The 16232-nt window shown below is 42.3% G+C and overlaps 1 protein-coding gene across 1 annotated transcript in view; it reads left to right on the forward strand.

Moving 5' to 3' along the window:
• LOC311126986 (CUB and sushi domain-containing protein 3-like) overlaps positions 1-16232 on the forward strand; it is a gene marked incomplete at both ends in the record, with an annotated part of 648334 nt that overhangs the window by 114058 nt on the left and 518044 nt on the right. The window contains one exon of the mRNA XM_084158716.1: positions 12041-12153. Within this exon, the coding sequence (XP_084014842.1) occupies positions 12041-12153 (113 nt within the window). The remainder of the gene's footprint in view (positions 1-12040; positions 12154-16232) is intronic.

Here is a 16232-nt window from a genome sequence, read left to right on the forward strand (position 1 = left end):
ACATCTGAGATCCCCACATGTACCCAACAACAGCAAATATCATTCTTCAAAAATTAATGCAGAAAGAATATGACACAAATTATGTATTACACATGCAAATATGTCTATATATCATTGCAGACACTGGAATGTAGTCCACTACACTTCATCTCCTCAGCAGTGTCGACTTTCAATGAAACGTCGATGATGGAATCTGAACATTTCCACACCTTCCTTGTTCCACTTCCTCCAGTCCATTCATATTGTCCATTCATATTGTCCATGTTTGAGTATTTGAATCCCCTCTACACATTCCCCCATATGCTTCTGGAAGAAAAGAAAAGACCAAACAGTATCTTTTGCAAAACAACACATGCAAATTAAAACATCAATATCAACAATAATATAAAAATGATATATAAAATGATATATAAAATGAATCACATTCCATTTCCCCCCTTTGATTCATAACAAAATACTAAAATCGCAATAATATGTAAAAACGTGAAAAATGATCGGATATTCAAAATGGATATCTGTCCATCAATACTCCATCCAGTCACACTTGTTCATCTCCATCTAGATCAGTAACAGTTAACAACGGCATCTGAGTGTTTTCTCCAGGCATCACAACTCCAACCCATCTCAATATCATAGCCTTCGCAAAAGTCAATAACAAAGTACAAAAGCAAAACATCACACACAGCGCTATAAGAGCTGCTACTAAAATCTGAACTATCACTGTTCCCACTGGGCCTAACTGATCTTGCAACCAAGCCTTCGCTGACCATCCAGCTCCTTCAGATCTACCAAACGCATCCCTTATATTCTTCAATGCATCTATAACACTAGTGATATTATCGGAACTATCGGGGATCAAAGTATAACAATCATCCCCCGTCAAGTTCATAGCCAAACATAAGCCACCTTGTTTTGCTAAAATATAGTCAAGAGCCATGTCATGTTTCAACAGCGTCAGTCTGTGACTTCTTTGAGTATTTGACAGAAGGTTAAACCCTCTTATCGTTTCATTTGCAAAACCCTGCAAAGTATAGGTAATATTATCAATGTGATCTGCCAAAAATGTTACACCATACCATGGAAAAAGTCCAAGTCCCCACTTCTCTCCTAGACTTATCCTCCAATGGTAGGCTTCCAGACTATGAAATTTCGCCATGTCCCTTTTCACCCTATTCCCAAACCTAGAATCAGATGTATCTGTGTCCGGTGCTTCCCCTCTTTTAATGGTAAAAACCTCATATGGAAGCTTCAACGTCGACATGTAACAACATCCTGTCCATCCATAGGGTAAGAATATATATGCTTTATCACCACAAACCCACCAAATATCTCTAAAATTCCCAATAGTCACATTACCAGGCAAAAGCTGATCTTTCACCATCAAAGTCCTGCTCTTCTTACTACCTGGAACATAAAAAGTTACATTATATTTCTCATTACTAACCTTATGTTCATGCTTACCCAAAGTCATCATATAATCATCACAATCTGATATTCCCATAAACATACCCTTTCCATCATATGTTTTATTTGAACAAAAACAGCTTTTAGCCCTCACGGGTTTCACCTCCAATGCTTCAGGAATCACTGTTAACTGATTTTCCTTCCGATCTAACAAATTCACATAGGGTAATTCATTTAACCAAGAACACTTAAACCTAGGCCTAAACAAATGCTTCGACAACGACATTATTGTATCTGTTAATGATTGTTGCTGATACAACAGCCATGATAAAGCATAAGATTGACACGTACTTGATAGAGGTTGAGCCACCGTCTCTAAGATTGAACCCCATGTGCCTGGTGCTGGAATTCTCAACAGACATGGACCCTCAAGATTCCTCACTGATCCATCAAATGAGTTAACTGCTGGAACCAAAGATTCCTACCTGCCCATCCATCTTTAATTTGCAAAACAGAAGAATCAAATCCATATGCCTTCCATTTAGTTTCTCTCTTCCCTAACGAGCGGTATTGATCAGATATATCTTCTTGTCTTCCATCAAAATCAAAGAACTCATCCTGTACCTCCATGATAGTATTCTGCACTATTTCTCCATTCTCTACTACCATCTGCTCTCCTATTTCAACACTATCCTTACTACCATTCACAGCACTCTCCATCCGTATCATAAACTCCTGAATCACTCTTACTACATCCTTAAGTTTCAGAAAAGTTGTTGTTGGTGTCTGTTTCACATTTCCTAAATTTGTTATTGCCGTCGTAACATTAATCTTTTTCAAAGTTACTATTAAAATAGTTGCTTTAGTTGATGTATTAACACTCTTAATTATTTCCAGTGGGAAAGTGACAGATATCCTCTGTGTATTATTTACTGTTGGAGTGGCTACTGTAATATACTGCTCCTGAACTCCTTTGGTGACTGTGAAAGCTTCAACAGACTTTAAATCTTCCATCATAAGTGTCACCTTACGAGTTACATAGCCTTTTAACCAATAATTCTTAACCGGAACAAATTTTAATGCTTGCACTAAATAAGTACACATATATTCTCCCTGATCTTTCCATGTAACATTACGCAAAATAAGTGAGCAATCACTCATAACCCTCTTCCACTTCATATCGTTGTACAAAATATACTTCCTTTGACTAGGGGGCACAGCTTCTACTTCTTGTCCTGATAACAACACTTCTTCTCCGTAATTATCTCTCCACGTGGGAGGAATGTCACCACCCCCACTCCATCTCTCACATCTACAAGGAAGATGAGCTGTACCACCCATCCTAACCCTAATTACAGTCTTTTCCTCTAAAATTGGTGTTGGAGCAATTGGCTCCATTGTAATCAAATGTGATACATTTATAGCTTTAATAACTGTCAATGTTGAAAGAGTTGAATTGCTTCTCACTGTTGTTGTAATAGGCTGAAGTGTTGATGTCATTGTTGTTGATTCATCTATTTTCCCTAAAGCTTTGAACTCTTTACTTATATTTCCATCTATCACCACTAGTGTCACTATATTAACTCTCAGTCCCAACTCTAATCCCTCACTTTCAAACTGTTGATTATAAAAAAAAAATACATTTATAATCACCTTCATCCTCCTGCTGGGAATTGTACACATAGATACTGCAATCACCCTCAATCTTCATTCTTCTCTTATCATTCAGCAACGCCCGAGTGGCGCAGTGGTCTAAGGCACTGCATCGCAGTGCTAGCTGTGCCACTAGAGATCCTGGTTCGAATCCAGGCTCTGTCGTAGCCGGCCGTGACCGGGAGACCAATGGGGCGGCACACAATTGGCCCAGCGTTGTCTAGGGTAGGGGAGGGAATGGCCGGCAGGGATGTAGCTCAGTTGGTAGGGCATGGCGTTTGCAACGCCAGGGTTGTGGGTTCGATTCCCACGGGGGTATAAAAAATAATGTAAGTTGCTCTGGATAAGAGCGTCTGCTAAATGACGTAAATGCATACTTTCTCAATGCAACTGCTCCTAACATATCTAGACTCCTGCCATATCTATCTTCCCACTGAACTCTAAATTTCCCTTCACCACTGTTCTCCCTCGTGCACTTACATGGGAGCTGAGCTGACCGTCCTAGAGTTACTTCAACCCTAGATTTCGTAATGTTTTGGTCTGACTTTTCTCCTAACTGGTCTGGGCCTACTTTGTCTAACCGAATCACCAGCTTCTCCTGTAACAGAGTTGCCCTTGGTGATCTCCGCTGCTTCACATTCCACTGAAATATTCCCTGTTGTTTCTGGGACATATTGAACATCAATGTTCCCAAATCTCCTTTACTTTCCATCCATTGCAGAGTCATCTCTGGCATCATCAGAAGTGTAAACATTATCATCAACGTTATCCACAACATGGACAATCTCTCCTTCTGGGTTTTCACTCTGGATATTGTCATGCATCTCTCCTTCTTCCTGTTCTCCCCTATCTCCATCCTGCTCTCTTGAGCCTTCAACATCCTGTCTCTCTGCGCGTGGCACCTCTTCTCCAGGCGCTTTAACACAATGTGACAAATGATACCACGTTGGAGACCCTTTAACCTGGACTGCTGTTCCAGTACTACGAACAACTTCAAATGGTCCTTCACAACGTTCGTTATACCACTTCCTTCTAAATACCTTCACGAACACCTTGTCCCCAGGTTGCACTGTACTCATTTTTTGCTCATCAAGCTCCTCCTGCACCTCTTATTTTCTTTGCCTGTCAGAAACATATGTGGACAACTTTTTATGAAAATTGGCCATATATGTAACGTACGCTCTCATTTCATCTTCCAAAAGAGCCAATCTTGGACCCTTTCCGCTTTTTCGCAAACAAGGCGTAGGCATCCTTCTTCCTGTTACCAGTTCATGGGGTGTCATACGTAGATCATGCAACTCACTTGAGCGACACACCATTAATGCTAAAGGAAGCGCCGCTATCCAGTTTAGACTCGTATGCTGACAAATTTTGACAATGCGATTTTTCAAGACATCGTTCATTTTTTCACAAATCCCTTGACTTTGTGGGTGATAAACTGCTCCAAGACGTTGCTGAATTCCCAATTTTTGCAACATCAATTTCACTGATTTATCCACAAATTCCTTCCCATTATCTGAGGATATTCGATCGGGTAATCCCCACCTGTTTATGACTTCTTTATACAAGAACTTGGCAACCGATTGAGCATCTTTTCGCTTGGTTGGACAGGCCTCCGGCCATCGTGAAAATCTATCTACAACCACCAACATGTATCTTTTCCCATCAACTGGTTTTATCATATCAACAAAGTCGATAACCAACTCATGCATAGGACCTCTCGGTGTAGGAATGTAACCAGGAAGAACAGTCACACCCCTGCAAACATTATTTATCAGACAGATTGTGCACCTGCCTATGACATAGTCAACCTGTTCAAGCAAATATGGTGCCCAAAAACCATACTCCTTTGTGATCTTTCTCCTAACCTCCCCCCTTGCAAGATGAGCTAACCCATGTGCTTCCTGAATCATCAGACCTAATAGGTCTAGAGGCGCTACTATCAACCCTTCATGGTTTCTCCAAAGACCAGTAGCATCTTTGACAGCCCCTCGGTCAACCATAGCTGTTTGTCGATCATAGAAGCAGCTTCCTGCATCAAAATCACATCCTTAAGCGTCATTTTTTCTTCCAAGTCCACTCCATGAGTGACCAGAAAAACTTTTCCCAATTTGTCCGCTCCTGTGACGGCTTTTGCAGCTTCATCAGCAGCTTTGTTCCCTTGTGTGACTTTTGACACATCTGTTTTATGAGCTGCACACTTAGCTATCGCTATCTCTTTAGGCTTCATCATAGCATGCAATAGTTTCATTATTTGCGCATGATGTTGTATCGGAGAACCATCCGTTTTCTTAAACCCTCGACCTTTCCATACTGCCACAAACAAATGACATACACTATGTGCATATGCTGAATCAGTGTATATCGTCACTCGCTTTCCTTCTGCTAACAAACATGCTTCTGTTAGCCCCACAAGTTCAGCAAGTTGTGCAGATGCAGGCTGTGGTATTGCTTCAGCCTTTTCAACAACAAATCCAGTTCCTTGGGCTTTAACTACTGCATAGCCAGCACACAATTTATCTCCCACACGATAACAAGACCCATCAGTCCAATACTCCAGGTCTGTCTCACGTAATGGAAAGGCTTGCAAATATGATCTAAGCCTCGAGTATTTCTCTGCTTCTTGGACACAATCATGTGGCTCACCGTCCTCTGAAGTTGGCAAATTCTCGGCTGGATTCACCGTATCACACCTCACTAAGGTGACATCTTCCTGCTCTAAGAGCCTATGATAGTCTCTGAGCCTAGGCATAGTCAATGTATATTTCCCATAGTTCAGAAGATTTCTGAGACTATGATGGGTAAGAATTGTTACTGGGTAACCCATCGTAACAGATGATGCTTTGTCATACATTGAATATACTCCCACCATTGCTCTGTAGCACAGTGGTAGCCCTAGTTCTACTTCTGAATAGGCAGTAGAGTAGTAGGAAATAGGCTGAGGATTCATCCCTGTGCCTGTCGGATGACAAAGAACTGCACATGCATATCTACCTCCAGTAGAAGTAGACACATATAGCAAAAAGTTCTTAGAGTAGTTGGTAGTGTAAGTGCAGGTGCCTCCTGCAACCTCTGTTTGATCGTTTCAAATGCCACATGGCCTTCCTGTGTCCAGGAAAGATTGCTATGGAGTTGACCATTTCCAGTATCCTTAACCATAGCTCTCAAAGGTCCCGTCAAACTAGTATAGCTCTCAACCCAAGCTGAAGAATAACCAGCAATACCAAGAAATGTCATCATCTCTCTGACAGTTCTAGAATTCGGAGCCTTACGAATAGCTTCCAATTGACTGTCTGAAATGTTTCTATGTCCATGCGTTATTTTCTGACCCAAATAAACAACCTTCTCCTGGCAATATTGCAACTTTTTCTCTGAAACCTAATGCCCCTTTTCTGCCAATACCTGTAGCAATTTAATTGAGTCTCTATGACATGTTTCCTTATTCTGTGAGCAGATAATTATTTAATCTACGTACTGAATGACAGTGCTTTGCAATATCTGATCTATCCCTACCAAATCATCCTTCAGTACTTTATTGAAAATATGGGGACTATGCTTGTACCCCTGTGGCAAACGACTGTACTCATAGAATTGTCCCTTATATGTGAACCCAAATAAACCCTGACTTTCTACACTAAGTGGAACACTAAAAAATGCACCACATAAGTCTAACACCGTAAAATGTGTCGCATCAGGAGGAATTTGGGCTAACAAGGTATGCGGGTCTGGCACTTCTGCTGGAAAGTCAGTCACTACCTCATTCACTGCTCTCAAATCATGAACCACACGATAAGTTTCATCTGGTTTTTTCACAGGCAACAAAGGCGTGTTACTCTGAGGGTTCTTTGTTGTCCTTAAAACACCTGCTTTCGAAAGTCCTTCAATTTGTGGTTCAATCCCTTGGATTGCTTCATCGTTCAATGGATACTGATTCTTCCAATGAGGTCTGGCTCCTGGTCGAAGTTCAACTTTCACCGGTTGGGCTGATTTCACAAGTCCAATATCGGTACTGTGTTGAGACCACAAACATTCTGGAACTTGTTGCAACATCTCTTCTTTCATAGGGTCTGAATCCATCTTCACACTGCAAATAGATTCATGTGTCATCCGTACAGCTTGTGGCTCTCCTTGTCCTTGAGCCGAAATCATTATTTTGAGAAATCGCTGATCTTCACTCCTCCAAATCGTCAAATTCTCTTTCATCGGTACGAAAACAGCTTTCTCTGCTTCTGTCATCATTTCTCCTATTTGCTTCTGCTCATAACCTTCAGAAACCAACAAGGTCACATGTGGCACACTCTTCTCAATCTCAAATTCTTTATCCAGATAATCGTCTGTGTTTATCTTCATAGCTGCTCCTTGTGGTCCTAAAATTATGCAACATGAGCTGAGTTGAACTTTCTTTGGTTGATGACTCAACCATTCCCCTGAGTTCGATTGGGCAGCATTCTTGAAATACTTGAGCGTACAATGAAATGGATATTCCGGAAGCCTCGCATCTGGCATATTTGCCACAATACATTTCTCCCATATCTTAGCCTGCTTCAAAAAATCTTCACTGAGATTTCAAATCCAGAATAATGAAGACGAATCCATCTCTGTCATCATCAACAATTGGTAAACCTTTTCCTTTGGCACTTCTACCAGACAGACGTCTGGTGTACATTTTATTGTACAGTTCAACTTACACAATGCATCTCTTCCCAACAATGCAATAGGTGTATGTTCTGATACCAGTATGGGTATTGTAATTTTCTGATTTTTATAGCAGAGCTCAATTGGTTCCGTAAGAGGAATCAGCTGTCTCACTCCCTCAAATCTGATTGTCCTAATTAGTTGATTGGACATAAGGAGATGTGTAGCATCTGCAGGCCGAACGCAGGTAAAAGCAGCTCCGCTATCCGCCATCACTTCCAATGGTCGGTTGTTTATTTTCACCTCAATTGTTGGATCTTTTTCCGGTCCTGATGCTACCAGCTGACCCCCCCCTTTCGGATCTTCTGGGCACCCCTAGAATCCTTGCTCCGGGCCCCTATAGGGGTTCACCGGTCCTCCAGATGATCTTGACTGACCCCTGTGTCTTCCTCTGAAATTCCCTCTGATGTTTCCTCCTGGCCCATTACACTCACGGGCAAAGTGACCAACCTGTCCACAAAGACCAACCTGCTCTCTTTCCTTGGCCTCAATGTATACTTCTTCTCCAATTCTTGGGATCCTTTTCTCAGCAGTTTTTTCTTCTGTATCTCCAGCTTCTTGAGTTGTTCTTCCAGTTCTCTTACTTCTTCTAAATTATTTGCCTTATCCAGGCATGATACGCATCGGTCTATATCTATTTCTATTTCTTCTGTGCTAGTCATTGCAGGATAAAATCCTCTTGAATATGAAGCACCTTTAATCTCCAAATCTTTATCGCTGTCTTCATCTTCACTTTCATCAGAACTCGAATATCTTGTATTCTTCTTCTTCAAACATCCATCACCCCTTCTTTCCGCTCTGGCCAACTTCCGTCTGATCACAGGGTCATATCCACCCATGATCTCTTCTGAATCACTCTGATTATCATCATCATCATCTTCAAGTTCCATCCTCCTGAACCTCACTCCACCCTTAGTTTCCAGACATCTCGTTTTCTTCTTACTTTTGGAGTTTGGATTCATCTTTATGGTCGTTTCTGCTTGTCCTCTCTCTATTATTTGTTCATCTTCATCTCTGATGCAATAATCACCCTCATGAATGATCATTGGAATGATCATTCTTATCCATTACAAAACATCTCTATACACTCTTGAAACTCCTCCCTGTAGGCTCATGATCTTCTAATAGTTATTAAACATTCTCTTTTTTTATAGAGACTCATACAATTTTAACCTTAACGTCCTTCCAGGTGGCTCATATATAGTTAACAATTATTAACGTTCTCACCAACGGAGACTCATAAGATTTTAACCTTAACTTACATATTTCCTTACAAAAAACAAAAACCCCTGTTCTCAACCAAACCATATATATGTATATATCTCTAACATAAATCTTATCCTAACATGAGTCGACATACAGTTTAAACACAACAGAGACGTCTTTATTTTATTATTTGTTCTACCCCCACACACACACACTCAATTCAAGAGGCTTGTATCCTTTCCTACGGACCTCTAAAGCATGCTACCGCCATTCCTTATATTTCTCATTGTTCCTAAATTTATGCTACCTCTGAGTTTGCAGATATTCAAATGAGAGGTTACATCGAACATATACCTCGTCAACTATAAGTTGAGCGGTAACTTGCAACCGAATGTATCTACTACAAACCCCAGTTCCCAGAACTCACCTAAAAAATCAACCTAGTGAGTTTTCAGGATTTTCGGCCCATCCTAATGATCGCCTCATTTGAGGGCTTGCCATAGATCAACGACGTCCTAATTTGTATAAATTTTTCCTTGGCCTTATTCCTTCATTATATTCGTTTTACATTTTATTCAAGCAAAATATCCCTGTGTCCAGTATTATCAATCCCTATAGACACTCCCCCCCTGTTTGCGTTGTTTCCAGCGCAAACACATTTAGAAATTTAGAACGGACTCTTATCCCACGGCAAATAACAGCAAAGTGCACACATAAGTCTTTCAAACGGTACATCTCCCCAGCGCACACACCCACATAAGCAAACGAACCGATCAGCACACAAAATTGTGAGAAATCTCACCTTATGTGCCGGCGTCTTGAGCGGGAGTCACTTCGTAGCTCATGAATGGAACGCTGGAGAGACGCAACACGTCCCAAAGTTCCTCGTCGCCATTCTGTGGTTTCTAAATAATGATGCTAATTATGCTGTGAGAACAAGGAATCCGCTGACACTGTCCTCGATTATAATAGTTTTATTACATTCAAGATTTCAGCGCCAATTTACAGACTTCTGCAGACATCTGGAGAACAACCGACCCAATCTAATATGTTGTTACTACCCGTCCTTTGTTTCAACTATGGTATTTATAATCTGTGACATGATATGGGTGGTTTCCCCTACAGACCAATCCCAGGACGCCACATAACAGACTTCCTCTGTTTTAGGGTGCCCCTATAGAAATGCTCTCCAGATGCTTCCTCAAGCTGAGTCAACATCCTCTAAGACACCATTTGCAAACGTCAGCAAAGTCATAAATTGTTTAGACACTACACTACAATACCAGTCTCTAGTGTAATTACAATACCAGTCTCTATAGTGTTACTACAATACCAGTATCTATAGTTTTACTACAGTCTTTATCTGTCACTGGGCTACTTTCTCTACTACAGACAGAAACAGTTTCCATCATGTCTTATAGCCTACAATACAATACAATGGTAGGTCATGGTAGGTCAAACATAAACAGTTTCCATAGTGTCTTATAGCCTACAATACAATGCAATGGTAGGTCATGGTAGGTCAGACAGAAACAGTTTCCATAGTGTCTTACAGCCTACAATACAATACAATGGTAGGTCATGGTAGGTCAGACAGAAACAGTTTCCATAGTGTTTTATAACCTACAATACAATACAATGGTAGGTCATGGTAGGTCAGAAAGCGTGATGTGTTTTTGATAGCTACCAACACACCACATACATTACATTGACATTTTGTCATAACCGTCAGAAAGGCCAATACCAGGGTAAAGCTTACTGTATGTAATTGGAACAGCTACACCCAACATCCCTCCCACATGGCACCCTATTCCCTATATAGTGCACTACTTTCAACCAGAGCCCTTTGGGCAAAGAGAGGCGCAGCCCTAAACATTGCCTTTTGTAGGTCAGAGGGGTTTTCTTGAGTACCCTATAAAGGAATCAGTCACATGAGTTGCTGTCAAACAAACAATGTGGTAGTTGAAATATGTCCGTGGCCCTCTATTGAAGAAAATGATGGTTAGTTCTGTCCACACTCCACAGCCCTTTTTCACTCTCCCACCTTGCTTAGATTGAAATGGTCGATTAGATGTTGGCGTGTGGTCAGCAACACTTCTTAACAACACTGTGAAAATTAATGGCCTTTATTTAAGATACACCTCATTTAAAGGAAACCTAGGGCAATCCTTGCTGTTACAATGAAGCATCTGACATCTCTAACTGTTGAGGAAGTGCTCAAGTGATGTTGAACTTGACCTTCTGTAGATCTAATGGAATAGAAATAGTACTGCATACTGAACTGCATACATACAGCATACTGAACTGCGTACATACTGCACACTGTACTGCATACATACTGCATTCTGTACTGCATACATACTGCATGCATACTGCATACATACTGCATACTGTACTAGATACATACTGGCAAACATACTGCATACTGTACTACATACCTACTGCATACTGTACTGCATACATACTGCATACTGTACTGGATACATACTGCATACTGTACAGCATACATACTGCATGCATACTGGAAACATACTGCATATTGTACTGCATACATGCTGCATACTGTACTGAATACATACTGCATACTGTACTGCATACTGTACTACATACATACATACTGCATACTGTACTACATACATACTGGTCCTCTGTAGCTCAATTGGTAGAGCATGGCGCTTGTAACGCCAGGGTAGTGGGTTCGATCCCCAGGACCACCCATACGTAAAGATGTATGCACACATGACTGTAAGTCGCTTTGGATAAAAGTGTCTGCTAAATGGCATATTGTTATTTATTATTATTATACTGTACTGCATACATACTGTATACTGTAGATGCATATATGCTGCATACTGTACTGCATACATACTGCATACTGTGCTGCATACATACTGCATGATGTACTGCATACATACTGCATACTGTGCTGCATACATGCTGCATACTTTAAAACACATTTAGTAGAAGACAAATAGAACATTACTCTATTGAATTATGTTTTGCTTGACCTTGTAGGTTGGTTGCTGAATTCAGTGAAACACATTATGACTAAGATGTCTTCATTGTCTTTCCCTCTCAACAGGTTAACAGGATTTCAGATCCCACCTCCCGTCACCAGCACAGGGTCCATATTTTCACTACGGCTTACCAGTGACTTTGCAGTAAGCGCTCATGGATTTAAGATGGCTTATGAAGGTGAGAGAAAAAAATATTCACTGTTGTTTCTTGTAGAGGTGATCATGATCAAACTACTAAACTTTGTATTGAGTCAAATGAAACTCAGAGGTCGTTAGATTATTGTCTTTAGTCACAAAATTAGAATTTGTATTTATTAAGAAACATTAAATCTCCATAGAAAGCATATACACAACATCCTAAACATTTTCTCATTTCATCTCCTGTCTGGCTCATGTATTATGACAACATTTGGTCCCATTGACCCGAATCTCATCATTTCCCCTCTGTCCCAAACCGTTTCTCTTTCCAGAGGTGCATATCATATCACACAACATATGGTGCAGGGAATTAGCTGAACTAATGTATGTGCTAACTCATCTCTGTCGAGAGTAGTGCAGAAGTCGACAGAAGTGCAGGGGCTGTCTAAATATGAAGTATCCCTCTGTGGCTGTAGGTTATGTCTAGCTCCTCTCCTCTCCTCTCCTCTCCTCTCCTCTCCTCTCCTCTCCTCTCCTCTCCTCTCCTCTCCTCTCCTCTCCTCTCCTCTCCTCTCCTCTCCTCTCCTCTCCTCTCCTCTCCTCTCCTAACCTCTCCTCTCCTATCTTTTCCTCTTTATCTCCTCTCTACTCTATCCTCTGCCCCCTCTCATTCTTGTGATTTTAGCTCAGTGGTGCTCATAGTGACTCAGATATTATTTTAACTCAGTGGTGTTCGCAGAGACTCGGATATGATTTTAGCTCAGTGATGCTCGTAGAGACTCAGAAATGATTTTAGCTCAGTGATGCTCGTAGAGACTCATATGATTTTAGCTCAGTGATGCTCGTAGAGACTCATATGATTTTCGTTCAGTGGTGCTCTTGGAGACTCATATGATTTTAGCTCAGTGATGCTCGTAGAGACTCATGAATTTAGCTCAGTGGTGCTCGTAGAGACTCATATGATTTTAGCTCAGTGGTGTTTTTAGACTTGGATATGATTTTAGCTCAGTGATGTTCATAGAGACTCATATTATTTTAGCTCAGTGATGCTCGTAGAGACTCAGATATGATTTTAGCTCAGTGGTGCTCGTAGAGACTCATATAATTTTAGCTCAGTGTTGCTCGTAGAGACTCAGATAGGATTTTAGCTCAGTGGTGTTCCTAGAGACTCGGATATGATTTTAGCTCAGCGATGCTCGTAGAGACTCATATGATGTTAGCTCAGTGATGCTCGTAGAGACTCAGATATGATGTTAGCTCAGTGGTGCTCGTAGAGACTCAGATATGATTGAATCATGAATGAGTTAAGTGGATTTGAATCTGCATGTCTACGAAGAAACGGAGAGAGGGAGAGAGAGAAGGACACGAGACACAAGGTGCAAGGAAAGCAGGTATGCGTCCAAAATGGCAACCTATTCCCTATAAAGTGTTCTACTTTTGAGCAGAGTCTTATGGGCCCTGGTCAAGAGTAGTGTCCTATATAGGGAATAGGGTGCCATTTGGGACACAGACGAAGAGATGGAATCTCATTGTATTACAGTCCTCTCCTCTTCTCTCATCTCCTCTCGTTAATGTGTCTCAGGCAGTCCTGTCCTGTTCTGTCCTGTCCTGTCCTGTCCTGTCCTCTCCTCTCCTCTCCTCTCCTCTCCTCTCCTCTCCTCTCCTCTCCTCTCCTCTCCTCTCCTCTCCTCTCCTCTCCTCTCCTCTCCTCTCCTCTCCTCTCCTCTCCTCTCCTCTCCTCTCCTCTCCTCTGCTCTAGTTAATGTGTTTCAGCCAGTCCTCTGGAAGATGCACAACCTCAACCCTGTTTTAATAGGGTCTGTGCTTCTCATGCTGCCCTGAATACTCTTGTTTTCTGAAGAGATTGGTTAGCTAGCTATATGTATGGACTGTATATGGTAGTTTTCTGAAGAGATTAGTTAGCTAGCTATATTTCTGCAATGTATATGATAGTTTTCTGAAGGGATTGCTTAGCTAGCTATATTTATATACTGTATATCAAATCAAATCAAATCAAAATTTATTGGCCACATGCGCCGAATACAACAGGTGCAGACATTACAGTGAAATGCTTACTTACAGCCCTTAACCAACAGTGCATTTATTTTTAACAAAAAAGTAAAAATAAAACAACAACAAAAAAAGTGTTGAGAAAAAAAGAGCATAAGTAAAATAAAATAACAGTAGGGAGGCTATATATACAGGGGGGTACCGGTGCAGAGTCAATGTGCGGGGTCACCGGCTAGTTGAGGTAGTTGAAGTAATATGTACATGTGGGTAGAGTTAAAGTTACTATGCATAAATAATAAACAGAGTAGCAGCAGCGTAAAAGGATGGGGTGGGGGGGCAGTGCAAATAGTCTGGGTAGCCATGATTAGCTGTTCAGGAGTCTTATGGCTTGGGGGTAGAAGCTGTTGAGAAGTCTTTTGGACCTAGACTTGGCACTCCGGTACCGCTTGCTGTGCGGTAGCAGAGAAAACAGTCTATGACTAGGGTGGCTGGAGTCTTTGACAATTTTGAGGGCCTTCCTCTGACACCGCCTGGTATAGAGGTCCTGGATGGCAGGAAGCTTGGCCCCAGTAATGTACTGGGCCGTACGCACTACCCTCTGTAGTGCCTTGCGGTCGGAGGCCAAGCAGTTGCCATAGCAGGCGGTGATGCAACCAGTCAGGATGCTCTCGATGGTGCAGCTGTATAATATTTTGAGGATCTGAGGACCCATGCCAAATCTTTTCAGTCTCCTGAGGGGGAATAGGCTTTGTCGTGCCCTCTTCACGACTGTCTTGGTGTGTTTGGACCATGATAGTTCGTTGGTGATGTGGACACCAAGGAACTTGAAGCTCTCAACCTGTTCCACTACATCCCCGTCGATGAGAATGGGGGCGTGCTCAGTCCTCTTTTTTTTCCTGTAGTCCACAATCATCTCCTTTGTCTTGGTCACGGTGAGGGAGAGGTTGTTATCCTGGCACCACACGGCCAGGTCTCTGACCTCCTCCCTATAGGCTGTCTCATCGTTGTCGGTGGTCAGGCCGACCACTGTTGTGTTGTCGGCAAACTTAATGATGGTGTTGGAGTCGTGCCTGGCCATGCAGTCATGGGTGAACAGGGAGTACAGGAGGGGACTGAGCACGCACCCCTGAGGGGCCCCCGTGTTGAGGATCAGTGTGGCAGATGTGTTGTTACCTACCCTTACCACCTGGGGGCGGCCCATCAGGAAGTCCAGGATCCAGTTGCAGAGGGAGGTGTTTAGTCCCAGGATCCTTAGCTTAGTGATGAGCTTTGAGGGCACTATGGTGTTGAATGCTGAGCTGTAGTCAATGAATAGCATTCTCACGTAGGTGTTCCTCTTGTCCAGGTGGGAAAGGGTAGTTTGGAGTGCAATAGAGATTGCATCATCTGTGGATCTGTTGGGGTGGTATGCAAATTGGAGTGGGTCTAGGGGTTCTGGGATAATGCTGTTGATGTGAGCCATGACCAGCCTTTCAAAGCTCTTCATGGCTACAGACGTCAGTGCTACGGGTCGGTAGTCATTTAGGCAGGTTATCTTAGAGTCCTTGGGCACAGGGACTATGGTGGTCTACTTGAAACATGTTGGTATTACAGACTCAGTCAGGGACATGTTGAAAATGTCAGTGAAGACACTTGCCAGTTGGTCAGCACATGCTCGGAGTACACGTCCTGGTAATCCGTCTGGCCCTGCGGCCTTGTGAATGTTGACCTGCTTAAAAGTCTTACTCACATCGGCTACGGAGAGCGTGATCACATAGTCATCCGGAACAGCTGGTGCTCTCATGCATGCTTCAGTGTTGCTTGCCTCGAAGCGAGCATAGAAGTGGTTTAGCTCATCTGGAAGTCTTGTGTCACTGGGCAGCTCGCGGCTGTGCTTCCCTTTGTAGTCTGTAATAGTTTTCAAGCCCTGCCACATCCGACGAGCGTCTGAGCCAGTGTAGTACGATTCAATCTTAGTCCTGTATTGACTCTTTGCCTGTTTGATGGTTCGTCGGAGGGCATAGCGGGATTTCTTATAAGCGTCCGGGTTAGAGTCCCACTCCTTGAAAGCGGCAGCTCTACCCTTTAGCTCAGTGCGGATGTTTCCTGTAATCCATGGCTTCTGGTTGG

Source organism: Coregonus lavaretus (genome assembly GCF_964263955.1).
Source record: "Coregonus lavaretus genome assembly, chromosome: 3".
NCBI classification, from domain to species: Eukaryota; Metazoa; Chordata; class Actinopteri; order Salmoniformes; family Salmonidae; genus Coregonus; species Coregonus lavaretus.